The following is a 27,175-nucleotide window of genomic DNA, read 5'->3' as shown; positions in this document are numbered from 1 at the left end:
GCGTTGCCCCAGATGCCATTCTGCATTGGGGCCCAGGGAGGAAATGGTGGCGGGGCCAGCCTCGGGTGCACTTGTCTTGTCTACAGTTGGCGCTGGATAGTTTAAGTCCGTGTAAGTAAGAAGCCATCCCTCAGAGGTAGCTCTCTCAGGCCTAAAAATTGCCAAGTCTGCCTCACTTCAGAGTTCGCTTGTAGCAAATTCACTGGGCAAAGCAGCTATAAAGCTGTGTCCCACAACCCGGCCTCCATCGGCAGTGTGGACTTCACCTACCACCTGTTTCTTTCTCACATGGTCCAGACCATGCTCTGGATCGCCGGTAGCTCTGAGCAGCTGCTCAAAGCTTGATTACAAGGTCTGGTTGGAAGTTGGATGGAATCTGGTAGACGTGACTCAGTAGATAAGTCTTGAAAACAGAAAAAGCCCTACATGGGGCGCCTGCGTGGCTCAGTCGGTTGAGCATCCAGCTTCGGCTCAGGTCATGATCTCAAGGCTCATGAGTTCAAGCCCTGCGTGGGGCTCTAGGCTGACAGCTCAGAGCCTGGAGCCTGCTTCGGATTCTGTCTCCCCTCGCTTTGCCCCTCCCCTGCTCGCACTCTGTGTCTCTCAAAAAAAATAAAATAAAAACGTAAAATAAAAATTTACAAAAAAAAGAGAAAAAAAAACCCTACACCTCTATCCAAAGACTGAGATTAAGTAAAACAGTAGCAAGGCTAAAATCTGTGCCTCCTTAACCATCCGAGTGATGGGAATATTTTTCTTCAGGCATGATAAAATAGGAGAGATTTTCTCATAAGTCATACTGATTTTGATCAAAAGACTAAAATTAGTAAATTCACATGAGAGGTGAGAAAACGGATATGGAGTGTACAACTCTATTCAATTAGAAGCAATTTTAAATAATTTTATTTATCTGTCAATTTATCACCAATATCTAACATTTATGGTTTTGCTACATTTGGATAAGCACATTAGGAAGAATGTAAATTAAATACTATGAAAGTTGCCTTTTAATGAAACATAATCTTAACAGGATCAGGATATATAAATTTAGTGGTTTTATTGCATTATTAGAAAATTATGTTATGAAAGATACAAAAAAAAATCAATAGATGTTATTATTTGTTTATTTCACCATCAGTATGCCATTTTTTACCATATGGCTTTGTATTTTCAATCTGCCCAATAGATTTCAAAGAATAGTTTATTACATGCCTAATAAAACACTTAAAATATTTACAGATTCAAAATAGATGTTTCAAAACTGAAAAAAGTTGACCTGAGAATTCAATATAGCATTGCCATTTATTTGTTTGACTTTTTTCCCCAAGTTGTTAATGTGGCAAAGTGTCCACATGCAACCTGTATTGTCTACTGCAACAAATATATTTAATTCCTTATTTAAAATTGGTTAAGCATTAAGCTATGTTAGGTTATAAAATTTACAGATGGAGAACCAAGGTTTAATTTATAACCATATTTGTTTTGAATGTAATAATTTAACAACAAATTATTTGCTATAGTCGTAGCATTCAAATAACGAAAACAATTTTAAGGTAATATTATTTTATGGAGTTAGACATAACAGTTTTTTAAAAATCACCAATCATTGTGAAGGCTAATTCATAAAATAAGGAACAATGATCATGTAAATATGCAATATACAAACTGAAAAAAACCTTTCCAGAATTCTGCATGAAGGAAAAGATATACACTGTATACACATAATCCTGTCACTTGTCTTCGGCAGCCAAAAAAAAAAAAAAAAAAAAATCATAACAAACTTTCTTAGAAAAAAACTTCTTTAGAAGTTAATGTTAAAATAGGCATAAATGTGTAATGCTATGCAATATATAGAAAATTTCCCTACCTTATGGCTGAAAAACAAAGATAAAATCCTTTATCTCTCTGTCCCTCTGTATTACAATTTGAAAATCATGTAGGTATGAGGTAGTGTAGTTACTTGTATTACATGCTGGCTATTAAAAGTAATGCTGTATTTTACAAAATATCACACTTGGCCAATAATCAGAATATCATCAAAATAAACCCTTAATGCTAAACTATTTATATGTAGACAGAAATCTAAACCAAGTGTCTTAAAAATCATATTTAAGTTCTGAGACAACTAGGATGTATCATAAAATATTAAGTAACCTTTCAGAGCAGTTATTTACAGTAGCAGTTAAAGCAAAAGGTTATGTGACATTTGCACATACACAAACTGATATGACAGTTGAGTGGACACTGAGGTAGGAAATCAAGGATTCCACTGGTTTTGTATAAGATTTTACATTTTGTAAACCAGAAAAGTTTTTATATTATTTTATATTTTGGAGTTAAAATTTTAAATTACAAGTATCAGAGAGCTAGCTACAAGGGGATATTATCTATCTACCTATCTCTCTCTCTCTCTCTCTCTAGGTATGCCCACGCGATTCTTCTGTAGTATGGGATGCACTATCATAGAATTATTCTCCCTGACAAGTTCTTAAGCACTCTTATAAAAGCTTCTAGAAAATAAACAAGCTCAACTAGTTTTGTCTTACAACTAAGTCAATAACAGAGATAACATACAAATCACTGAAAACATACTAGCAATATCTCCCCCGCGCACCCATCGGAAAGGGTAACATTTGATAAATTACTCCGAAATATGAACTCTGGTCCCCATATGCTGTCACGACTAAGGTCTACTTGCTAGACTTGCTGCTGTGGATGCTGGGCTCCCACGGTAGCTACACAGGCCCTTCACCAGACTCGGGATGCAGTTGCTAAGCCTCTCTCTCAGGTATCTGATCTTGGTAAAATTAAGTACTTTTCCAATCCAAACATGATAAACTACTCCTGTGTACCCTTTAAAACTAGGTTCTACCAATGTGAATATATGCAATTTCTTTAAAACACTGTTGAGAAGGTTCATACTCTGTAGGTTTACTGGACTCTCAAACACCAGAATGGCTGAGAGCCACTGCAAAATGTTGGGGGGGGTAAGTGCTGGGACTATAAAAGCTTTATTTTAAAACGGGACTGAGTGAACACAAAGACCGATCACGAAATGCCCAAGTCAAAGTGATTTGTGTGCCCTTATACACCAGATCCGGGGAAGGGAAAGAGATTAAGTCTGGTTTCCAGATCCAAACCCACAATGGAACGAGACTGAACTTCGTCCTATTTCACAAACCTGCACGGCTGTGTGTAGATACGTTTTCCTCTACAATAATGCTGTTTACAAGTAAACCACAGGACTTCGGAAATAGGATGAAAAATGAACTGCCGCTCCTGACAAACGTAAGCAGTGTTCTTTCCCCACGAGGTCTGCTTTTCTTGCAGGGGTCGTGACCCGTGGCGGGAAGGCAGAGCGCCTGGTGTCTGGGGCAGCCCTCCGGGAGTCCAGGGAGGCCACGACAGGGCTGCCGGCGTGCCCCCTCATGCCTGTGTCCCAAGTCGTACTTCTTCCAGAAGGAAAAGAATGTCAGGAACCAGAAAGATCACGGTGGACCCAGATGTGGTAGAGACTGCAGAGAAAGAAAGGAAGGGGGGAGAATGACACTTGTCTACTGTTGATGCCGCCAGCATTTCTGAGGTCGACCCCGAGGAGGGAGGAGCAGAAGCCTCTGCCCGGGCCAACCGCGTGCCTCTGTGTCCTGCGTATTCCCGACGTAGCTGAGGAGTCGCGGTGCAGGCCAAGCCAGCCCTGGCGTCGGTGGGAGAAGAGCAAAGCTCCAGGATTCGGGCGAGACACTGTCCTCCTCACCCTGCAATTCTGCACAAGTCTTCAGACGGCTGACATCCACTTCAACACACGGCGGAGCTCTACCGGCCTTACTCGGGGAGGCATTTTCTTTTAAACCGCCGTCGTGCGAAAGGTCAGGTTCTGAAACTTGTGCAGGCCACTTCCTTAGCAGGAACTCTCTGCAGACGCTTCAAGCTGTTAAACTTTTGACACGCTGCAGTTTTCACTGTCCAATTCACTTTGCATATGGGAACAGTTACTACCAATAGTGATTGTTCTTTAAAACGGAGTTTTTAAAGCCTTAGGACAGTTTCACATGTGAGTTTTCACGATCCGGGAGGCATGTAATTTGTGCATCTCGTGGAAATCAGGGGAAAGTCAGGGTTGCCTTCAGAGGAATTCCCTTAACAGCAAAGCCAGCGGGGGCCAATAACCAACGCTGTTAAGAGTCAGAGGCTGTATTTTGCTCTTAAGACGTCAAAACTGCAGCGGAAAACGAGACGGTGTGCCGGAAGTGAATGCGCGTTTACTCATCAGTAGTACATTTATCAGTCATCTGCTGGCAGAAGTCCGAGATGCCGCCCCCCTGCCGGCACGGTTCCGAAGGCCCGGCCTGCTCGGGGGCGGCAGGAAGCCGGGACTCGCCGGGGGCACAGCCCGCAGACCCCCCGCCCTTCGGGCCGGGATGGGGATGGCGAGGGCTTGGCTCCCCGGCAGGGAGTGAAGCGGCGGGCCCCTCAGGTAAACTCAAAATCGACGGTAACGCAAGTTCGCCATCAGGAGTACTTTTTTCTTTTTCGGAAATTAAAAATGAAAGTGGGCAATCTGAAGCAGAGTACTTGGCGAGGATCTGTATTTGTTCTTGACTTAGAGCTGCTTCTTTACAGACTTGCTGGCAAAGTCCTGTTAGGTTCTGCTTCGTCTCACCCAGAGTTGACAAAATGTGATCTCTTTCTTTCAGCAAGCTCTCCTTTTCATTTTGCTGTGAGATGGGAAAGAGAATACAAGGACTTGTGTTTAGTAGCTCAGTCGACATTTCTCAAGTAACCAAACATTCGTATCTCCTGGGTCTCCTCATTAAATGAGACCACCAGGGACTTCTACTTCCAACTCAATACAAAAATTTTTTAAATAACCCAGAGGCCCATAATCCCTCATCCAAAACTCTGATGTATCTTGGGGTTCAGAGTTTTTCAGATTTTAGAAAGACAATACGGATGCACATGTACTCCCTCCAGCAGGGTCTGGGGCGGTACCCCACGGTCAGACATCTTTACGTTTCTAAATAAAACACATTAAAATACCAAATAACGCACATAGTAGGAGAAAGAAAGACTTGACAACAGCCTGGTGTCAGGTTTGTTTTTTTTGTTTTTTTTTTTTTCCAGTCAAAACAGTTTATGACAAACTTGCCAGGTTTTCAGAGCTTTTTGGATTTACAGATTGTAAACACAAGTGGACCATACATTTGCGATGGAAAACAACCAAAAAAAGTACGAGTACACCGGTCACAAGTACAGCAGCTCCGCTCCCTGCAGGATTCTAACCATGACCAACATTTGTTGAGCATTTGCTTTGTCCCAGATATTGTGCTAAATGCTTTCAAATATGCAGTCTCAACCACATCATTCACACCATGACTCTGTTGATTTAAGTAATATTACACCCATTTTATAGATGGGACTGAGAGCTTAATAAGTGTGTGTATTAAGTGTGTACTAAGTGTGTACTAACTGAGTTACTAAGGTGTGAAGAACCTGGGGATGAACTTTGTGTCTCTTATTTATTATTTTTGTTCCTGTTATGATTACTATTTAAAGCTTTTATCCCTGTAGGAACGCCTGCCACAGGATGTTTTCAAACTTTTCCTGGTTCCTGCATTTCTGTCCACCATCACTTGTTGCTGCTGCTGCTGCTAAGGCTTTTTCCATCAGTGTCCCACCTTATCCTTCCTATTCTACCGCTGCAGTGCTGCTTACCTAGGATGAGCTAGGAAACCAAATAATCAAGCTATTTATAAGCAAAGAGTAAATAAATGTTGGTAGACGGTCACAGGTTTCTCCCGTGAAATTTATGACAGCTCTCTTGGCTTTCTGCCCACTGACAGGCTCTGGAGAACAGAGGTTGCAAGCTAACATTGAGGCAGGTTGTCTCAGAATGATAATGCGCAATGACCATCCTTTAAATAGATTCTTTTCTGGAACAAAAACAGCTAAAAGGGTAAAAGGAAATTTGCTTTATATAAAAGTGCTGCTACTGTTTCACATAAAACTTTTTCTTAAAAAATTGTATGTGAACCCAGTTACTGAGAGTTAGGTGTTTAAATATCTCAAGGCCATCTACTATTTTGAGAAAATGTGTGGTGAATACAGAGTCCTATAGTAAATTTTACCTTGTCAAGTATTCTCCAATTTGTTCAGATCTTTACACAACTGTTCTGTTTTGAAAATACAGGTATGGGTCAAAAATATATACATTTTTATATACAAATGAATAAATAAGTAAAACCAAGACCAATGTTCTTGGTAACAGAACAGAAGAGAAATATACTTTTGGTAACAGAACGTTTGTCAGTTGTAGGCTTCTGGTAAAATGAGTCTGCAGGTGCCTAGAGGGCACGACCTGTGCTTACTACTACCTACCCAAGAAGGAACACATTTACTGGAATCGGCACCCACTTTTTTTTTATGACCTCCTAGAAGCCAATCCAAATGAGGACGTAAACAAAGCTTCCAGAAGAAAATAAGAAGTATTTTCCCTCAGTCACAACAATACTCAGCCATAGACTCCTCTATCAAAGTTGGGATGAGTTTCCTTTCTAAATAGCGACAGACGAGGGGCGCCTGGGTGGCGCAGTCGGTTAAGCGTCCGACTTCAGCCGGGTCACGATCTCGCGGTCTGTGAGTTCGAGCCCCGCATCGGGCTCTGGGCTGATGGCTCAGAGCCTGGAGCCTGTTTCCGATTCTGTGTCTCCCTCTCTCTCTGCCCCTCCCCCGTTCATGCTCTGTCTCTCTCTGCCCCTCCCCCGTTCATGCTCTGTCTCTCTCTGTCCCAAAAAAAATAAATAAACGTTGAAAAAAAAAATTTTAAATAGCAACAGACGAAATTTTAACTACTGACTGGTCTTTTAAATTAAACGTGGTTAAGCAAATTAATGAAAATCTGAACTTTTTTCCAGAAATGAGAACTGCCACTTAATCTACAGATACTACGGAGATGACAAATATTTTATAACTTCTATCTCTTTAAACACTGATCATCTTGGGGCACCTGGGTGGCTCAGTCGGTTAAGCATCTGACTTCAGCTCAGGTCATGATCTCGCAGTCCGTGAGTCCGAGCACCGTGTCAGGCTCTGTGCTGACAGTTCAGAGCCTGGAGCCTATTTTAGATTCTGTGTCTCCCTCTCTGTCTGACCCTCCCCCATTCATGCTGTCTCTCCCTGTCTCAACAATAAAATAAACATTAAAAAAAATTTCTTTTAAATAAAAAAAAAAATAAAATAAACACCAATAATCTTAAACATTCTCCCGACTTCCACCCCACTAAATAAAGGGTGACATAACTATACTCCTCAAGCACATCCCATACAAGATGTCTTGCTTCTTTCTTTACAACAACTAAAACCAACAGGTACAACCCTGCAATGCCACCATGATTAGTTCTATAAATTAAATGCCCCCAGCTGTGCCTCTGCACTTTTAACTCCTACACAGGTAAGTTTCTAGGCAGTCAGCTGATTTTTCCAGGCCACTCTAATTTTAAAACACAAATTGACTTCAGTAGAATTCAGTTTAATAACTTATTATTAAGGGGCAGCTGGGTGGCTCAGGCAGTGAAGTGTCCGACTCAATCAAGAGTCTTCGGCTCAGGTCAAGATCTCATGGTTCGTGAGTTCAGGCCCTCTTGTTGGGCTCTGTGCTGACGGCACGGAGCCTGCTTGGGATTCGCTCTCTCTCCCTCACTCTCTGCCCCTCCCCCACTCTCTAAATAAATAAATAACTATTTAAAAAAATAACTGATCATTAAATAAAAGTAATTCGACTTAATCACTTCGTGACATCTTTAATTAAGGACACCTCCTAAACATACGACCAGCATCCAGCTACCTATCTCTACAATGTATTTTCATTTTCTTAGAATGCAATCGTATAAAGTACAGGTCTGAGGTTCTGTGGCTTTAACCACAGATTTATAAGAAAAATAAAACTGGTGTTCTAGTACCATTCTGCATTTTATGACAAGTTTACATCCAAATCCACACTTTCAACAGCTAGTGTACAACATTCACTCAAATAGAAGAACTTAAAAATATTTTAAATAGAACTCACCCAATAAAGGTAACGAGTGAAAGAATTTGGCACCCAAAGGGCTAGCTGACAGTGACAATGTTTTAGGTCAAAGAGTACTCACTACTAGAAAATGGTGATCAGTGGTTCCTTATGATGTAAAATCTCTGAACACACAGGTCAGGGAACTATGCAAGTGGCCCTTAAAAATATGAATACAAATGCTCAATTTCACTCATAAGAGAAACAAAAGCAAAAGCCACCCCGAGATACCAATTCTCCCTATCAGCCTGTGAAGAACCCAAGTGGACAATAAACTTCTTGCTGAGGCTGGGGGCAGACACCCACACAGCTGGCAGGAAGGCAAAATGCAACGACCCCAGCAGAGCAGAATTCATTAATATCTAACAAAGTGACATAGCTATTTACCCTCTTCCAGGGACCCATCCTAAAGAGACACCTCCTTCAGCAGGAAAAAACAACGTGCACAGTTATCCACCGCGAGGTCCCAAATGTCCACCAAGAAGAACCTGGCGTGATACTGCTCTGCAGTCACGGCCGAATATACAGAGCTGTGAAAGGAATGACAGCCTCTTTGAACTAAGAAAAATATTTCCTGGAAATCACTTCTTAAGTGAAAAGAGTGAAATACGGAAAAGCGCATATGGAATTTGTTTACGTAGCAGCAAGGATCAGAAGAATAAACATAAAATACTGCTGAAGTTTTTAAACATAAATACTGCTGAAGTTTGATTGAAAATATCTACCTGGCTCATGAGTTCCATTATACTTTTTTACTTTTATTTATCCAAGGTGATGTATATACTGAATGCACTCGTGAGTTACACAAACACACATACATTTCCCACTCTGTCCCCTCAAAGAGCCCAGAAGGAGTTAACACCAGCAGCAAGCATGCTAAAAGAAACCAGAGAATTTTGGATAAAGATGATTCCAAATCTTGGGACAAGCAAAGTACAGGGTGAGCCTGTGACAGATTATTCTAGGCAGCACAGAAACACTAATGGGGTCATGTCAAAAGGACACAGCAGCTAGCCTGAGGGGCCTCTCTCTGGCCAACTTTGAAAAAATACCAACATCGAAAAGACTAATGACGATTATGGCTGTGAGAAATTAAATGAGGAAAAAAATCAATCCCTAAGTCCACAGTGATACTAAAGGCATGGCATGGCGGGAGGGAGGCAAACAGGAGGGAAGAAAAGTCCCCTTTAAAAGAGGAATACCAAACAAACAAATGGATACAAATAAAAGAGTAACAAGCATGTGTGTAAGTGGAACAACAGAATTAGGTCACTATTTTGCAACACCCATTGTGAAGGCCACCAACATATGCTAGAAAACAAAACATGTAGGAGTCGTGGGGAAGAGGCTATTCCTAAAGTGCCTAAGTAACACGTCACAGATTACTGAGCAATTACAGAGGCAAAAAACAGAATCTCGAAAATGATCTGGCAATCCCCATCTGCTCAGGTAGGACACCTGACACAGTGTGCCCTCTACCACGTGGCGTACCATAAAGGACACAACACCAGTTCAGGTTTCATCTCAATTCAACAACTTACACTTTCAGTTTGTGTGAAATACAAAGAATGGAGGAGTGAGTCAAAACCAAGTGGAAACAGTCAGGTAAACATTAAAAGTAGGACATTTTATGAGAAATCTGGCCTGGACTCTTCAAAAAGTTATCATGATTTTAAAAAGGGTTGTGGGGGTCTCAGGTTGAAAGACTAAAAAGGCACAACCAAATGTTCTGTGATGAAGGGACCCTAGTTTGGAGGGGGAAAAAAGCATATAGGTGAAATACATTTGGGAAACTATTAGGGTAATTTGAATAGGGAGTATATATAATACTGAGGATCTATTAACTTTCTCGGTATGATAGAACTATTGGTAAAGATATGAGATAAATATATGTAAGAATGTCTATTTTTAGGAGATGCATGCTTTAGTATTTAGGGGTCAAATGTCATGATGTGGTAGCTTTTAAATGAATCAGAAAATAAAAGCAGAGCAATAGAGACCGACTGAGAAAAGACACTGGGACCGAGATCAACCAACTGTGGTTAGAAAGAGACCAAAACTGACCGACAAGGAAAGAGACAAAGACGGACAGACCAAACAACGAGAGCAGGGACACACACGTGGCTGGAAAGACCAACAGAGAAGTAAAGCAGATGTGGCAAATGTAAATAATTGTTGAGTCAACATGAGGTTGTTCATTGCACTCTTAACTCTTCTAAAAGCTTGAAGCTTTCAGAATGCAGGGGAGGAAGATGAATCTCAGGAAAACATGAGAACACGTAAATCTCTCCTTGTGAGAATATAAGCATTTTATTGGCAAGGACTGTATCTCGGTCATCTTTGATTTCCTGGTAACTCGTACAACATTTAGTATGCTCAGCAGATGTTCACAGAAAGAAGAGGAATTTAAAATACAACTACTAATATTTACTGGGCCCAGGGCACGTGCTGAGCAGTATAATGGCATGTGATCTTTGCACCAGTCCTGAGGGAGATAACTATCCTTATCTCCGTATCACCAATAAGGGAATGTGGGTGGGTATTAGAGGTAGAATAATTTCCCCAAGCCACAAAGCTACCAAGTAGCCAGGGACCATTTCCAGATGTTTGACTCCAAAGCCTCCATCTGACCTCTGTGCCCTAGTGCAACAGGCTCTCAAATTTTAATGTGAATGAAGATTTACCCTGGAAATATTTATGAAACACATGCTTCTGGGACCCTCCCACAGGCGTAGGGTAGGATTAAGGAATGTGCTTTTTTTTTTTTTTTTTTTTTTTTAGTTTTTCTAGTATTTTTTAGGAACGTGTATTTTCAAAGGGACACTCCCAGATAACTCTGATGCCAACTGCCCACAGACCACATTTCAAGGTGTGCTGCTCAAGGATATCACAGAGTGGCAATGGGCAAGTTCCAGAAGGGCTCACTGGGTGTGTTTGGAGATGGCAGTGTGCGTGTGCTCAGAGCAGCCAGCAGCACGTGGCTAGAACAGATTTATCTTTTTAATATTTATTTATTTTTGAGAGAGAGACAGAGAGAGAGAGAAGAGGAGGGGCAGAGAGAGAGAGGGAGACAGAGAATCCCAAACAGAGAATCTGCTGAATCAGAGAATCTGCTGTCAGCATAGAGCCCAACACAGGGCTCAAACTCATGAACCGTGAGATCAGGACCCAAGCCAAGATCAAGAGTACTGACTGAACCATGCACCCAGGCGCCCCAAAACAAGTTTATTTTCAATAAAATAATACAATCTTCACCACACGATGTAAAATACTAAGGACAGATGAGGTCTTTGTACTCCTATACCATCACAATAGATAAAAGCAATGAAACAAAATGATGTCTATATACCTCAAGTCTGAATCCAAGTGCTTTTGTGAATATTCTGATTTCTGATCACTTATACATTGATACCAATAAATATTGGATAACATCTAAGAGAAATACACTTTGGTAATTTTTTTTCTTTAAAAAGCTAAATTCCCGGAGTGCCTGGGTGGCTCAGTCAACTTGAGTGTCTGACTCTTGATTTCAACTCAGGTCACGATCCCAGAGTCGTGAGATCCAGCCCCACATGAGGTTCCACACTAAGCAGAGAGCCTGCTTGAGATTCTTGCCCTCTCTCCCTCTGCCCCTTTCTCCCACTTGTGCTCTCTCATAAATAATTAGTTGAAATTAAATTAAATTAAATTTTTTAAAAAAGCTAAGTTTCCTTCATTTCAGGGTTACCTTTCCTCGAGGCAAAAATACTATTAGAAACATACTAGTTCTTAATTTCTCAAGAAATGTTCAAGAAGAAACATGGACCTTGTAAAGAATCCTTAAAGACAAGAGCTTTGTAAGCCAAACATAACAAAAATTGAATGATCCTTGAACTTTATTGGTTAAAAAAAAAGTCATGTTATTGGTCTATAGATTATTCATATTCAAAATCCTTATAGTAAGTGCAATGACAAATCAATGCCTAACCTCTAATACACCATAAATGTTAAAAGTAATTACCATCAATTTACCCACCAAATAAATATACCTCTTTCTTTTTCTTCAAAGGTTCTATTAGATTCTGACAGGACTTCTTGTTGAAAAATACAACTCATTTATTTATTGAATTTGAACTAACATCACCCACTGTCTTTCATAGTGCATTGAGACTATTAAAGTGTCCTTTATACATGGTAATTATTCTACAAATCTACCGTGAAGACATTTTAGAATCACTATTCTTACCGTGATCAAAACACTGTTCTTCATGTGTTTTTCCAGTCTATTATGCTATTACTCTTACGACAAACTGCAAAAAGTTTGCAGCCAATAGCCACAGACTAAAGTTTACTAAAATATGGGCCCTTCACCTAATCACCAGACCAGGGCAACATATACTGTGAATTCATTTATATGTTAACCTAACCAGTTATTGGCTACATCACCATGGCTGTTTCATTACGAAACAAGTAATTTCCCTTAAGTAGGTTCACTAAAATACTACCCAGAATATAAATACCGGGAAATACTGCTTGTCTACTGACCATGTTTCCAGAAAGTACCCTCTCAATTTAAAAAATACAAATCTGTCGCACTCCTCCATATTCTCCACTCTACTGTTGGTCCTTCTCTCTTTACAAAAGACAACAAGACCCAAAACATCACCCAATAACCAGGGTCTAAATTCCAAGTAAATTTCTTAATGTAATAAAATAACTTAAGGCTCAAACTCTTTTACATCTAGAAAAAGGGGCAGCTTTCTTATTCCTGTTAGCTAAGAAGTAACACATTCTCTGCTTATTTTCACCTGAGAGAGACATCTGTGGCAGGTCTGAACTTTACAAGTGCCCCTTACACTTTGCAGCTAGAGTGTGCCTGTAAAAATCACTAGAACGGAGAGTAGTATGAAGGACAGGACAGTGAGTTCAGGGAAGCTAAAACATAACGCAAGACACTCTGCAAAAAAGAAAAAAGAAAAAGAAGAAAAAGCTAGCATGTTTTCTCTGGAGATATTGGGAAGTGGAAAGAGACTGAGCTGAGCTCAGTCAGCCTGGTGCACATCTGGATGAGCAGATCCCCGGCAGGCGATGTGCTCTGCCTGCCCAGAGGTGGGCTCCTGGCAGCTGGGCTGTAACTATCTGTCCCTTCTCTCTTGTCACAGAAAAGGACACCTAAGCTGAAGTAAGCCAATTAGATGCTCACCTCCTTGGGAATTTAGAACTAAAACTGTAGTGTCCATCCGGACTAGATTCTGGAAGAGAGAGAGACTATTCAGAAGCCACACTGCAGCTACCCTTCCCATCCACATCTAGCAGCACAGTGCAGAGTGAGCAGGTGCATGAAGATGGGGTGACAGAGAAGATTCTCTGGGTTTCTGGTGGCAGTTTTCCACTTTCTTATTCTATACTGTTTACGATGCCTGCTTCACTCTTGGGCTTCTAAATGAGACACCTGTATCCTCACAACAAATTCATCCCTTCATTCATTCATTCATGCTTCAGATGGTTTCTATTTCTTATAGCCAGTGTCCAAATTAATACAACAGGTAAATAGGGTACTGACCACAATAGGTGAATAATAAATTTTTATTTTTCCATTTTTCTGTATATAAAGGCACAGACTGGTTTTTTATTCTTTTCTTTTTTTCTGATGAGGGCAAAGATGAACTGAATGGAGGAAAACACAACACTGTCATAACAACCCAGTACAGCACAAAATAAGAATGCATTTCCCCAGACAGGTTCTTTTTTCTAAAATGTTGCTGATTGATTGCTGTTCATAGCTAGAATGTTTGTGCTTGAGAACTTGCTACAATCACAATTTCAAACTTTCACCAATAATTAACAAAGACTCCAAACTAAATATCCCAAGAATGTTTTTGCTATTTCTCAGTGCTGGTTCCCTGCTGTCTCTACAGCTGCACTCCCATAGTTGTCTCTTTCATACAATGCTTTCTTCCACCAACCACTAGGGGAACAGAGAAACCTGGGTGCAAATTAATCCATTTTTCAATTAATTTGCGTTTTGATGCTGGAATAAATAACAAGATTCAATAACGTAAGCATTCCTCTCCCTCTAGAGTCTCGATAAATCTTGAATTTTATATTCATATCAGCAAATGAGTTCTTTCTCTTAGACGAAAGATCCAAGTTCGTTTATTGGTTCCAGTATCGATCAAAACAAGTTATTCAAGTCTACCGTCAATTTAAATGAACAATTGTAACATTAGCTTTTATAGATACTTAAAAGAGATTAAAGTGTTTCAGAGTTTCTTCAATCTCTACTCAACCACTAAGAATTAGGTAGACAGTTAAAACACACACACACACACACACACACACACACACACACACACACACACAAAAATAGTTCTCAGTGTACATATTATAGCATATCACACTAAAGATGTAGAATACTAGCATAAGCATAAGAGTCTATGAAAACTCTTTTCATCTCCCAAGCTTTCTAAAAACATCATGTAACTTATTTTCTTAAGATGGTAATTGGTGAATTTTGAAATTAACATGTAATTGAGCATCGTATCTGACTCAGGAATTGAAACTGCTATTTCCTCTACAAAAAAAAAAAAAAAAAAAAAAAAAAAAAGACTAACTGAATGGATGCGGTGGAATTTGAGTAACAAGAAACCTGCAAACTTACCAGCTTCTCAATTTCTGATTCCAGATTCTGTATACAGTCCAGTTTTCTCTTGCGACAGCGCTGCGCAGCAATTCTGTTTTTACTTCTCCTTCGAATGTCATGGATGCAGTCCAGTTGTTCCGGGGTCAGCTTGTGCATTTTCAACAAGGATTGAAAATCATTTCGGGAGAGTGAGATTATTCGTTGTGCATTAAAAGGCAGTTTTACCTAGAATGTAAAATAAACATTAGTAATTGCTGCTGAGTAATGTAGTTAGACTCCCATCACGGAAGAGGAAGATCTACATCTATATTTTCCAGAGAACTTCATTTAGACTTTAAAAAACAAAAAAACAAACAAACAAACAAAAAAAGCAGACCTCTATTCCCAGTTTCTATATAATCCCTTATAATAAAGACTGATAATTTGATATTTCTAGCCTATTTTAGAGGGTTCAGAAGTCAAGTACATTGAGAAACAGATTTTTTTAGCAAAATAAAAAATATGAACACAAATATTCATGTATTTAAAATTAAAAAACAGAACTTGTTTTACTCAGACATGTTAACACACATATCTTTAAGCCTCTTTCTAAAGTGTTTTTAATGTGTTTAACCAAACCAAAAAAAAATCTATTTTATACTTTGATTGATACTGATCTAACACTGGTATAACTACCTAGTAATTTCTCAAGCATTTTAGAAAATTAATTTTTCTGTCAAGAAATAGTAGTGTCACATAACTCAAAAATCTACATGCTTCACTTTTTCACTTGTCAGTATAGAAATGGTTAGAAAAACCTAAGGAATATTTTAATGTCATCTTCAACATACTTAAATTTGGAAAAATTTAGGGTAATTTTTTTTAATGACAAAATTGTGGGACAAGTTAATTATATTAATTATTCATATAAAACACTGAACAGTTTCTCTGGCAACCTACTTACTTTGTCTTTCAAACTTACAGAAATTAGTTACACAAAATGTCTTACAATTTCTTAAAAGTTTTATTTTTAACATTCTTTTCACAGTTGCATTAAATTAAAATTAAAATCCATCATATGGATTTATAAATGTCATATAAAAATCTGTAGATGTAACTCATGCACATATATTACTTCTTAAATTAAATCACCAATAATCTCCTTCCAAAGCTAAGGAGGAAAGAAAACCTGTCACTCTTTCAAACCCATGTCATCCAACAGCTAGAAAACCAAAGAAAATGATAAAGAACCAACAAGGCTTTATTATCACTGGAATTATGGTAATGTTTTACAAAAAACCATCTATCAAATACAAACAAACATTTGTACACAAAGTACACAGATCAAGCTTGGTAAGGTTAATCCAGTACCAGCTAACTCATGCCAAATTATTAAGACATTAAATTAATGGCTGAAATGGATAAGGGAAACTAAGAAAAAAATTAATGGCTATGAAAAACTAGGGCAAAGAAAACTCTCCCACATTCCTATACCTAGTCACTGCTAAATCATTGCCAAGTAACTAGTCCCAAATCCAGAGATCCTACAGCAATGACTAAGATTGGGACGTATGTTGCATTTTTCCAGGAGTTACCATGTAACGATCACAGATTCTTTTTTTCTTTTTTTTTTTTTTTTTTACCTTTTGGGACAGGGCATTTGATTTAAACAGCCAATGTGTGAATACACTCCATGACAAAAATAAATACACCCGCTTGAAACATATGAACACAGAAGTCCTTCAAACTCCGTCACACTCTTTTGGTACTGATCACAGTTTTAGAACTGTCTCCGGATTTCCCCCTCCCTCCCTCCCTGAGCCTGCGCATATCATCTCTAAAGGTGCGACAGGAGTCGACCCAGAGTAAATCCTGATTAAGTGGTCAAACAAGGACTCAGCAACACACACGTTTTCCCCTCACCTCACATTCTTGTTCTCTGGCCGAACAGGGTTCGCTGTCACCTTCAGTATCCGTCTCAGAGTCATCTCCCAGGCTAATCACGCAAGCATACGGGCAAGGTTCCTGCTGGGGTTCGGAAACATACTCATCGTTTCCAATTTCCAAGCTGCTAGAACAGCCTTCGGTACTCAGAGTACTTATAAAAGGGCAGTTGACAGAACTTAACGTTGTAAAAGTCCTCTGACCCGGTTCCGGGCTCTCGCTGATCCTGATACCTAACCAGGGACACTCAGACCGTTTCTGGGAGTAGATCTGTTCTGAACCATCTTTGGCCACCGCAGGTGATAACTGCATCTGGCAAGGAGAGTCCGTGCTGCAAATGTCACTCCAGAAGCCTTTTGCTAGGTGTTCTGCCACTTCCCGTTCCACACTACTCCGATCGCTGGAGGCAAGGCTACCATCTTCCCTGGGGCCAGAGTCAGACTTCAAATGTAAATCCTGACTTTCACCAAACGTTTTCTCTTCCCGAACATCTGTACCTGACAAAGGCTTTTCTGTTAACACTGCTGTGTTTTGCATTCCAGCAAAACTCACGTCACCATCACCATATTGGTCGTAGGTGTGTAAAAGAGACAGAGAATAGAGCCCGTGAGGGGCTGCAGAAGAATTGTGGGGGAAAGGAGTCATTTCTGGCTTTTCTGATGGGCACTGAGGAGCAGGATCTTTCTTCTTGGTTTCTTCATGTTCCATTGCTAATTTACCTTCTTCACATTTTAAAATCACCTGCAGATCTGCACAGTCCTGGATTCCTCCCAGACATTCATTTTCAGGAGTCTCATTTGGCTGGGCAGAAGCATGCACGTCTTTGACGCTGGATTCCGCACTACGGACTCTGTCAGTTCCAAATGCTTTCTGGAATTTTCTGTATTTGGGACATAGAGATGGCAAAGCCAGAGCAGCATCCTTTTCTAAGCACATGGATTCACAGGTTTGACTGGCACTGTCCTGGAGAGGAGATGATACTTTTGCATTTCCTTGATACCTATGCAGTTTCCATTGAGGAGTCTGGACATTTTTATTTTCCAAAAATTCCTCCACGTCGTCAATTTCTAAATCCCTCTGGTCCAACAGTGAAAACTTAAGGTCTGCTTTCTGACAGTGTGATGGGATGCATTTTTTTCTTAGGCATTCTTGCTGGTCTGCAGTGGAGTCCAAAAACTTAAACTTGAGAAACTGAAAGCAGGATTCCTCAATATCACGTACACCTAAAAATTCCACACACTTGCACACTTCATCCACATTGTCCTTACTTAAAATCAGTTTGGCAGTGTAGGCAAACTGAATTAAAGGTTCAAATCCTTTAACTGTCACCTGTTAACATACAAAATAAAAACAAATGCATCACTTGAAAGTGGTCTAGTGGATAAATAAAAGTAGAAGGGGAATACAGACACGAAGAACTTACTTGTGATCATTGTAAAATGGGCATTTTAATTTGGTAAGTAAAAACATCCTTCTAGAAAACGTAACACTAATTAGGAGTCTGGAAAAGCATGCTTATCACACCTCATGCGTTGGACCTGCACCCTCCACTTCATAGATTTCACGCTTAATGACACATGAATTACGGTCTGACTCACATGAGGTGAAGACATCAAACACTGCCATTATGGGATGTGTTGCTAATTTTTAAAACCAGTGCTAACCCATAGTTGGCCCTTATCATTTCACTGGCATTGTGTTATTCGTGCTGACCTCTGCCACAGAACTGACAAGCTGTTGATGCTCCAAACTGTTGGTACAAGTTCATGGAAGTATGGATGCTGGGATAAGCTAAACTGTAGACTTAGTACCCATCACAGAGCAGCCCACACCGACCTGCCATAAACAAGCTCTACATACTTTCTCCAAACGCCTCTTAACTTTAAAGGCTCCACGCTCTTCTAGCTGCAGTTAGTAACTACCTAAAAGCCAGCTATTCTAGGGATACCTGGGTGTCTCACTTAAGCGTCCAATCTAGGCTCAGGTCACGATCTCATGGTTCATGAGTTCAAGCCCCACATCAGGCTAGCTGCTGTCAGCGTGGAGCCCACTTCGGACCCTCTGTCCTCCTCTCTCTCTCTCAAAATGAATAAACTTAAAAAAAAAAAAAAAAAAAAAGCAAACAATTCTAGTAAGAGTTCAGTGTAACCAGCACCTCTTGGTCCTGTGAAAGGGCTCTTGGAGTCAGGATATAACAAGGACAGAAATGTTTAGATGCCTGAGCTCTGCAACAGGCTGGTGGGGAAAGAGACAGGTAAAAGCAGGCTCTATAATTGTGAGACCAAATCAATTTTTTTCTACCAATGCACAGTCTCAAGAAAGAAAAAAGGGGCAAGAGAACACTTATGGGGTGTTTTCCTACTTTCCATGAGGCCCTGTCTTATTAAGATGGATGATTTCTAGAACCCTAAACCCACTCAGTTTCTCATCACAGGAAAAGGTCCAAAAGGAGAAAATGAGACACAGTGTGGCCACTCAGAGCATGACCTCTGCCAATGCCCAACCCATTGGCTGTGCCCTCCCTGCTTTGGTCATTTTCTCAAAAAGTCACATAACAGTGGGTCAAGTTATTCAACTGCTCAATAAATATTGTTAACTGACACCCAAAACTAACAATTCTATGTATGACATGTCATCATAAATTCTAGGAAAAAAGTTACAGAAATGAGCTCCCCAGGACAAGAAGGGAGACTGTTCTATTTTTAACTTTATCACGTTACCTTTTATAAAGGTAAAGGTAAAAATAAAGTCTACGGAAAGAGATTTAATTAGGTTCAATTCAATGAAAACCAGGGTAGCCTCCAGAAGCATGGACCTCTCTCCCACCTCTTCCGGCAGAGTGATGCTAAGCTCTGCATCGGCCTGGCCGACGATTCTCGAGTGGAAGTAGCTGCTGCATGCCGCCAGCACAGACCGGTGGGCCCGGTAGCGCTGGCCCTCCACGAGGACGGTGACGTCGCACAGCACGTCCTTCTTCCGCTGGTCGTTGAGGCCAAGCAGGACGTTGGTGCTGTGCACCGAAGATTCATAGGCAAACACTGCGTTCTCACTCAGAGACATCCTGCATAACAAATGGGGTCGGGAAGGCCAGTGAAAGCATGCTTCTCGTCGTCATCAAACCTGCAGAAACACATGTAAGACCTCACTTAAATAAAATCTTGTTAAAAATATTTTTTCTAAGTTTTTTTTGTTTTGTTTTGTTTTGTTTGGAGAGAGTGGGGGCAGAGGGCAGAGAGAGAGGGAGAGAGAATCCCAAGCAGGCCCCACATAGTCAGTGCAGAGTCTGAAATGGGGCTCAAACTCGCGAACCGTGAGATCATGACCTGAGCCGAAATCAAGAGTAGGATGCTTAACCGACTGGGCCACCCAGGAGCCCCTAAAAATATTTCTTTTAATGACAGTGTCAAATATAAATTTAAAAAGCCATCGCAAAAATAAAAGTGAAAACAAAAGTCTCTAGAGAACCTAGATACATTTATTCAATTTATTGCATTTAAAATAGGTTCTTCACGGCAGTTTTTAGTTAGTTTTTCTAATTTTAGGAAAAAGGGTTCTCAGGATGAGGGAGGGAAGAACTCTTTGAACCAACGATTTCATAGCTCTCTGAAAGTGAGACATTTCACATTGAGAAAACACCTACAATGAGCAAACAGACTGGGTCCAGGAAATTTCTGGGTGGCATCCCAATCCTGTTGTTTTATGATGCCAATGGGCGTGTGTGTGTGTGTGTATAGTTCACCAGAGGTCACCCTTTGGGATGGGACTGACGGGACCAGGCATGTGGCCTTCCACCATTCTCCATGCTCCGTTCCCCAACACTTGACAGCTGGTAGGAGCCTTTAGGGCTTTGTAACAAGGGACACATGGTACATAAGGTAAAGTTCCTCCAACATAAAGAAGAAAATGACTTGAGAAAAAGACAAAATTGTCGAGCCAGATCTTAACAAGTCCTTTTTATATAACAAGTCCTACTTTACACTACAAAACACGGGCAGTAAGTACAACTACATCGTCATTAAGAACATGGTTTACCATACATAGAAACTCTTTTCCCCAAATGTTCAAACATAAGTTATCAAAAATGTATATATATTTAAAATACACACCAACATATAATAACCGCCAAACAATTTTCGATCATGTACACATTACAAGCAAAAAAGGAGAGCCACAACAGACATATGTCTACCTATTTCAGTCATGTACGACTGTTCTTATATGCTACATGTTATAAAACATACAGAGACTGAAACTCAGATTAGAAGAGTTCTAGTATTTTCTTCCAGCCACCAGTGGCCAGTGGTGAGTACCCCCAAGGTGTGTGTGTGGACCCCACTATGGCGTGATCAGGCTGAGAAGCTCCTCACAGGCATCATCCCTGTCGTTCACTTTTTGTCCTTCTGAACTCACTCACTGCCTGAGACAACAAGGTCCTCAAAAGTTCAGTGACTGAATGAACGTTATTGTTTCCAGATTCGCTCTACTCCACAAACAAAAACAAAAGGACAAATGAGAACTACCAAAGGTCAGACACACCAGGCCCAGATCACAGGTGACTTCTGCCTCAGAGACAGGCTGTTCTAGTCACAAACACATGAAATGCCATCTATAAATTCTATTCTACTTATGTGTCTATCTACTTATGTGTCTACTTATGTGTCTCAATTTAGCTAAAATGGGAAGTTCCTCAGGAGTAGTCCATGAAAATGAAATGTCCCATTATGTGGTTAAACTCTACCCAAGGTTACGGATCACAACCTATCATTTACTGATTTGGCATACCACATAAAATCATGGCAACTTCAAAATTACGCACTAGAACTAACTCGACTTTTGGGTTGTGCCCATTTGAAAGAGTAGTATATTCCCTTTAGCAATTGGTCTTAATATTTCAGTTATCAACACAAGGGAATTACTGTTAAGAATAGCAAGGAAGAACTATCAAAGGAACTATGCCCCGTGTGTGTGTGTGTGTGTGTGTGTGTGTGTGTGTGTTACAGACCACTCCACCTTCTCTGTACAACTTCCCCAGCCAAGCTGGACTCGACAGTTTGCCTCACCACATCCCTGTACCTAAGTCCCCAGCCTCTTTATTCTTTCCTGGCATCTGCCTTGCAAACCCTTAAAACTAGACTAATCTTACTTTCACATCTCGTCATTCTGCCGAACACAGCACAGCCAGACAAAACTGTAAAAACACGTAGGCTGTTGTCACTATAAATTAATGGTGTGCAATTTCAGGGTCTTAGCGCGGCTTATCCATTCTTTTGTGTGCCCCAATGTTCCGTTGTCCCCAAGAACCTCCCAAGTAGCCACTTCTCTCTTCAGTTAGTGTCTCTCCCAGCAGACAACTATAACTGGGATACAATCTCAGAAAATATTACCCTCCCACCCACCTCCACAGGCTCCCTTCTCCTGATGAAAACAACCCCTTTAAAGTCTGCCCTTGACCTCATACCATCCTTGCCTCTCTGGAATCCAGTCCCTTCTCTTAACACCCTCTCTCACTTAGGTCCAAACTCTGTCTTTATGCTGGCTTCTTCCCATTAGACTTTGTTCATATATATGTTTAAGTCTCTTGAGAAACTGTCCTAGAAACAGTTAACAGCTAACGGCAAGTATTTGTTACGCTCTCATTCTGCACCAGGCACCGGGCTGAGGTGCTGACACAGTTTACCTCATCTACCCCTCACCACAGCCCTCTGACATGGATGCTCCTGTATCGTCCCAACCGTACAGATGAGGAAACTGAGGCTCAGGGAGAAGTATCTCGACCACGGTCAAAAGACCAATCAGATAAAGAACGCGGATCCATAGCAAGCACCTGACTATTCCATATCTGTCTCCAGTTAGTATCTGCTGAAACACACAGTACAGAAAGTCACTGCGGTCCTGTGGGGAGCCAGGCCAGGTATTACTAAAAGACTGTGCGTGAGAATAGGGAAAAGGGCTTTCCCAGAAAGCCAGGAGCAAATGAACTGGACTTGAACTTCAAAAAGAGGACTCTGGACTGTTTAACACTGCAGCCTTGCAACCTAAATGTTCTCTGGCTCCCAAGGAAACTACGGCAGAAACAGGTTCCATACCTTCACTCTGGAGCTGCCGTCAGCCCACGTGTGTGTCTGTGTGACCCTCACTCCTCACCTCAAATTCCATGAAGAATTGATTCTTGGCTTAACCCTCCTGTTTAGGCCGTGTGGGGTGACAGATCACTTCCTAAGTTCACAGCCAGCTTACAGATTGGCCGCGAGATGAGGATTTGGGTGCTAGGCCAACCCCAAGCCCCGCCAGCTGCAGCGACGAGAAGCCAGAGAACCAGGAAGTACAACAGCCACTCAGGGGGACCCCTCTAAGAAGGGTCTCACTAGTGCGGACTGGGCACACGCACGCCACGACTGCTCTTGCTCCCACCAGAACCCTGAAACTCACCCTGACACCTCCCTCAGCCCCTCTATCCAATCTCTTACCGAGACCTGGTACCTCTGAACACTGAAACCCGCCTCTCTTCATCTGCGCTGCCATAATGACAGTCCAAGCCACCGCTGGCTCTCGTCTTGACAAATGCCACCCAGCCTTCTGTAGTAGCTTACAAATGCATGTATGTGCAAATACAGGTATATAAAATAAAAAGCGAAATAAAGTTTCATACATCAGCATTTTATCCTTACTAGTGCAAAGTACTCTAATTTCTACTCTGTTCTATTAAAAAGAAAAACTCCAGTCATGATCCACTCAATTTCAAGAACCACTAACGGACCATCATCTCACGTATGGGAAACACATGTCCAGTGGCTAACACACAGTGTCTAAAATCACACACTGTCGGGGTTCAAATCCCAGCTCTGGCATTTACTAGCCATGTGACCTCTGGGCAAGCTGCTCAACCTTGCTGGGTCTTAGTTTCCCCAACTGTAAAACACGTACAGCAGCAGCACCTCACTGGGTTGTCATGAGGTTTACATGGACAGTGAGGGTAAAGGGCTTAGCAGAGTGCCTGGCCCATAGTAAACAAATAGTCAAGTACTGTATGCCCCTCTAGATCCCCTTCAATTTATACTCTCGCACAAAGTGACTTCTTCCTTGCCAAAACTCTACGATGTCTTCCCAGTTTTTTGCGATCAACTCTAAATCCTTAGCCCGTCCTCCAGACCTTACCCTACTAACACAACCTTATCTTAAGCCTTTGTCTCCCTCTTTTGCTGTTCTCCAGCCTCACCCTCCTTCCTTCCAGCATAAGGCACTAAGCTCCTTCCAACCTCAGGGCCTCTGAGCATGCTGTGCCCGCCCCCTGCACTTTTCCTACTCCTTAGCTGGCTAACTCCTCACCTTTTAGGTCTCAGCTTAAATGTCAAAACCTCGTCTGACTTGTTTTCTGCCCTAATTCAAGCACATAACATAACCGTGCCTGACTCAATGCAGGAACTTGCTTCTGAATGAATGACTTCATGTATTTACTACAAATCCAAAACCTAGATCATCTACATTTTCCTCCAAACACAGTGCAATCAGCTATACTAGTATATATGAAAACAATGCCACTGAGCCAAGCACTCAGAGAAAAGTCCTTGGTTAGCTTTTCCAGAATCAGGAGGAGCAAAAGGGAGCCTCCACCTCTGGGAGCTGGAAATGTGTCTACAAGACAACTGGCCAGAGAAGAGCAAGGCTTGGCAACTATAAACACAGCCAATACAATGGACTTGTATGCACAGACACCATGACCTTGGTCTCATTAGTATGGGGTACTAGACACAGTTATTCTGAAAAATCAATTTTCCTAATTCTGAAAACCATCCAAGTGGTCAGTAATCCATCTGCACCCAATAACATAATGACTAAATCAGGTAAAAGTGGCACACATACTTCTAACATTTGTCAGTGACCTAACACTTCTCAAACCTACAAGGTAAGACATAAACACCCCCCAGGGAACCTTCCAGACCTAAAATTCTGTTAGTTGGTTAACACCAAATTTAGATTCCTATGTTACATCTGAATTTTTCTATATTCTTGGAAATATATGCTATTGTTATCATTCAAAATAAAGGCTTGCTGACCTTAGCAATTTGCTGATTCATTCAGTAATGCTGATAAAGGATGAACAAGCATTTTAAAGCTTCCTGTACTTCGATTTGGAAATACCTTCTGCTCTCTGCTCAATACACATCATAATTTACATTTTAATACAGTTACAACTGGATGTTTTTGCTTTCAAAACAATAAAGAAAATAAATAAAATGCTATGGCTGTATCACATTTTAAGAACTTTAAGGGTAATTTACTTAAAAAAAAAAACTTAAACTTTTAAAAACCTAAGGAGAATGAATATCTGATCATGGGCCAAGTACAATGCAGTGCTTCCTAACAGAAATACAGAAAGTAACTGTAGGAGGATGAAGTTCCACACATACAAGAGCTGGAATTTTATTTCCCTCAAGTCTCAGGACTCTGCTGTGTTTTTTTTTTTAATGTTTATTTTTGAGACAGAGCGAGAGAGCAAGCTAGTGGGGGAGGAGAGAGGGAGACAGAGATTCTGAAGTAGGCTCCAGACTCTGAGCTGTCAGCACAGAGCCCGACGCAGGGCTTGAACCCATGAACTGTGAGATTGTGACCTGAGCCAAAGTCAGACGCTTAACCAACTGAACCACCCAGGTGCCCCTTTAATTATCAACATAGAAGGGCACACAAAATAATCTCACACCAAGGATTCACTTAAAAGAAAAAGACTATTATCCAAACATTCGTGATTTTCACTGAACAACGTTGAATGTCATTTCTACAAGTATACACCTGAGCTACCCAACAGGTTCAATGCCATCAAAACACAAATAAAAGGCAGTCCCTACATTCAAGAACATGACCTACCGATGTTCACAATGAAAATGATGCCTTGGGGCAAAAGAGATGACAATGATCAGTATAATCAACTGACACAGGGGTGTGAACATTCGTGACGGTATTTACTTGCACTAAGTCTCCAAACAAAAACTACTTTCTGGTCTCATTTAACCATAATATTCAATTAATGAGAACAATTATTTCCAAAATAGTTCTGTTATATCCAAAATATACCTAACAGAACTGTGTGTGTGTGTGTGTGTGTGTGTGTGTGTGTGTGTGGTTGGGCACAAAAGCGATTAGTAACCTTGGACAGTCAATACAGCACAAAGGGCAACTGAGTTGTCCTTCGCATAAAAGCAATACTCTCTCTGCAGCCTGGAAGAATTCCTTAGGACCTCCTCCCCCTGCTCTAGTGGCCATCTGGAATTTCTACCTTTTCCTCCTTACTGCTCTGCCTGCCACCAATCTATCACCCTGTCAATTACCTTTGCCTCACTCAGTTTCAGGTCAGGGTCTTCAGTGGCTCAGAAGACAGGCAAATTCCTCTTAGCCTGCCTTCTTGGCTCCCTCCTAAGCTTCAAGCTGTCCTAAGCCAGTTTCTGCTAGAATTTACCCAAGATACCCAGAGTTCGAGTGTTCTTCTGAATCAGGCACACCTTATCTTCTGTTGGTCAAGTGGGTGGCAAAGACCCAACAGTATCGTGTGTGTGCACCTTTAGTTCTCAGTCTTTCCTTTCAGGGCTTTTTTATATATAATATAAAATATATACATACATAACTTTACACATAACATTATAACACCTCACCTGCCAGGAAGAGCCAGGAAGAATAAATAACTCGGTGACCAAGATTTGCTATTTTCTTTAGCTTTTTACAGATCTTAAATATCATGCTTGCTTAATCATATCTAAAATCACATTTAGGGGCACCTGGGTGGCGCAGTCGGTTAAGCGTCCGACTTCAGCCAGGTCACGATCTCGCGGTCCGTGAGTTCGAGCCCCGCGCCGGGCTCTGGGCTGATGGCTCAGAGCCTGGAGCCTGTTTCCGATTCTGTGTCTCCCTCTCTCTCTGCCCCTCCCCCGTTCATGCTCTGTCTCTCTCTGTCCCAAAAATAAATAAATGTTGAAAAAAAAAATTTAAAAAAATAAATAAATAAAAAAAATAAAATAATAAAATAAAATCACATTTAAAAAATTTTTTTTAATGTTTATTTATTTTTTAGAGCGATCGAGCACGCACAAGCGGGGCAGGGGCAGAGACAGATGGGGATGGAGAATCTGTGCTGTCAGTGCAGAGCCCAATGCAGGGCTTGAACTTGTGAACCGTGAGATCATGACTTGAGCTAAAGTTGGACGTTTAACTGACCGAGCCACTCAGGCGCCCCAATCACATTTTCTAAATCCATTTCCCTCAGCCTTATGAAAAACTCCTAAGTATGACTAGATAAGGTACATGAATAAATATATATCGGGGGAAAAAAAAGCTGAATGAAAGCAGAAAAAACAAAAATTTGAATTAAGTAGGAGACCTTACAGCAGCACCAAAAACAAGGACACTATTTTGTAAAGGACTTGTACAGTGACAACTGGGAAAATGACCTGGAAATCTATGTTAAAACTATGTAACTGAAGATGCCACAGTCTTTTTTTAAATGAGGTGTGGGGAATGGAGAAGGTGAGTGAATCACTACAATTTTTGCAGTTCATGGTTCACTCCCTGTTTCCATACAG

General features: G+C 40.9%; 1 protein-coding gene across 3 annotated transcripts in view; it reads right to left on the bottom strand.

The window, feature by feature from the left end:
* Positions 1 to 1,106: 1,106 nt before the first annotated feature.
* BACH1 (BTB domain and CNC homolog 1) overlaps positions 1,107 to 27,175 on the bottom strand; it is a 43,795-nt gene continuing 17,726 nt past the window's right edge. For 2 of the 3 annotated variants that reach the window (XM_047875436.1, XM_047875435.1), the window contains exons 2-5: positions 19,434 to 19,727; positions 16,587 to 17,936; positions 14,703 to 14,909; positions 1,107 to 4,715 (exon numbers count right to left, since the gene is read on the bottom strand). In XM_047875436.1, the coding sequence (XP_047731392.1) occupies positions 4,260 to 4,715; positions 14,703 to 14,909; positions 16,587 to 17,936; positions 19,434 to 19,667 (2,247 nt within the window). In that variant the 5' untranslated portion in view covers positions 19,668 to 19,727 and the 3' untranslated portion in view covers positions 1,107 to 4,259. Of the gene's footprint in view, positions 4,716 to 8,138; positions 8,223 to 14,702; positions 14,910 to 16,586; positions 17,937 to 19,433; positions 19,728 to 27,175 lie in introns of those variants that run through there. The other variant, XM_047875437.1, reaches the window with a different exon arrangement.

Source organism: Prionailurus viverrinus, chromosome C2, assembly GCF_022837055.1.
Source record: "Prionailurus viverrinus isolate Anna chromosome C2, UM_Priviv_1.0, whole genome shotgun sequence".
NCBI lineage: Eukaryota > Metazoa > Chordata > Mammalia > Carnivora > Felidae > Prionailurus > Prionailurus viverrinus.
The sequence above is the reverse complement of the archived record's forward strand: the minus strand, read 5'-3'. Positions and strand labels throughout refer to the sequence as shown.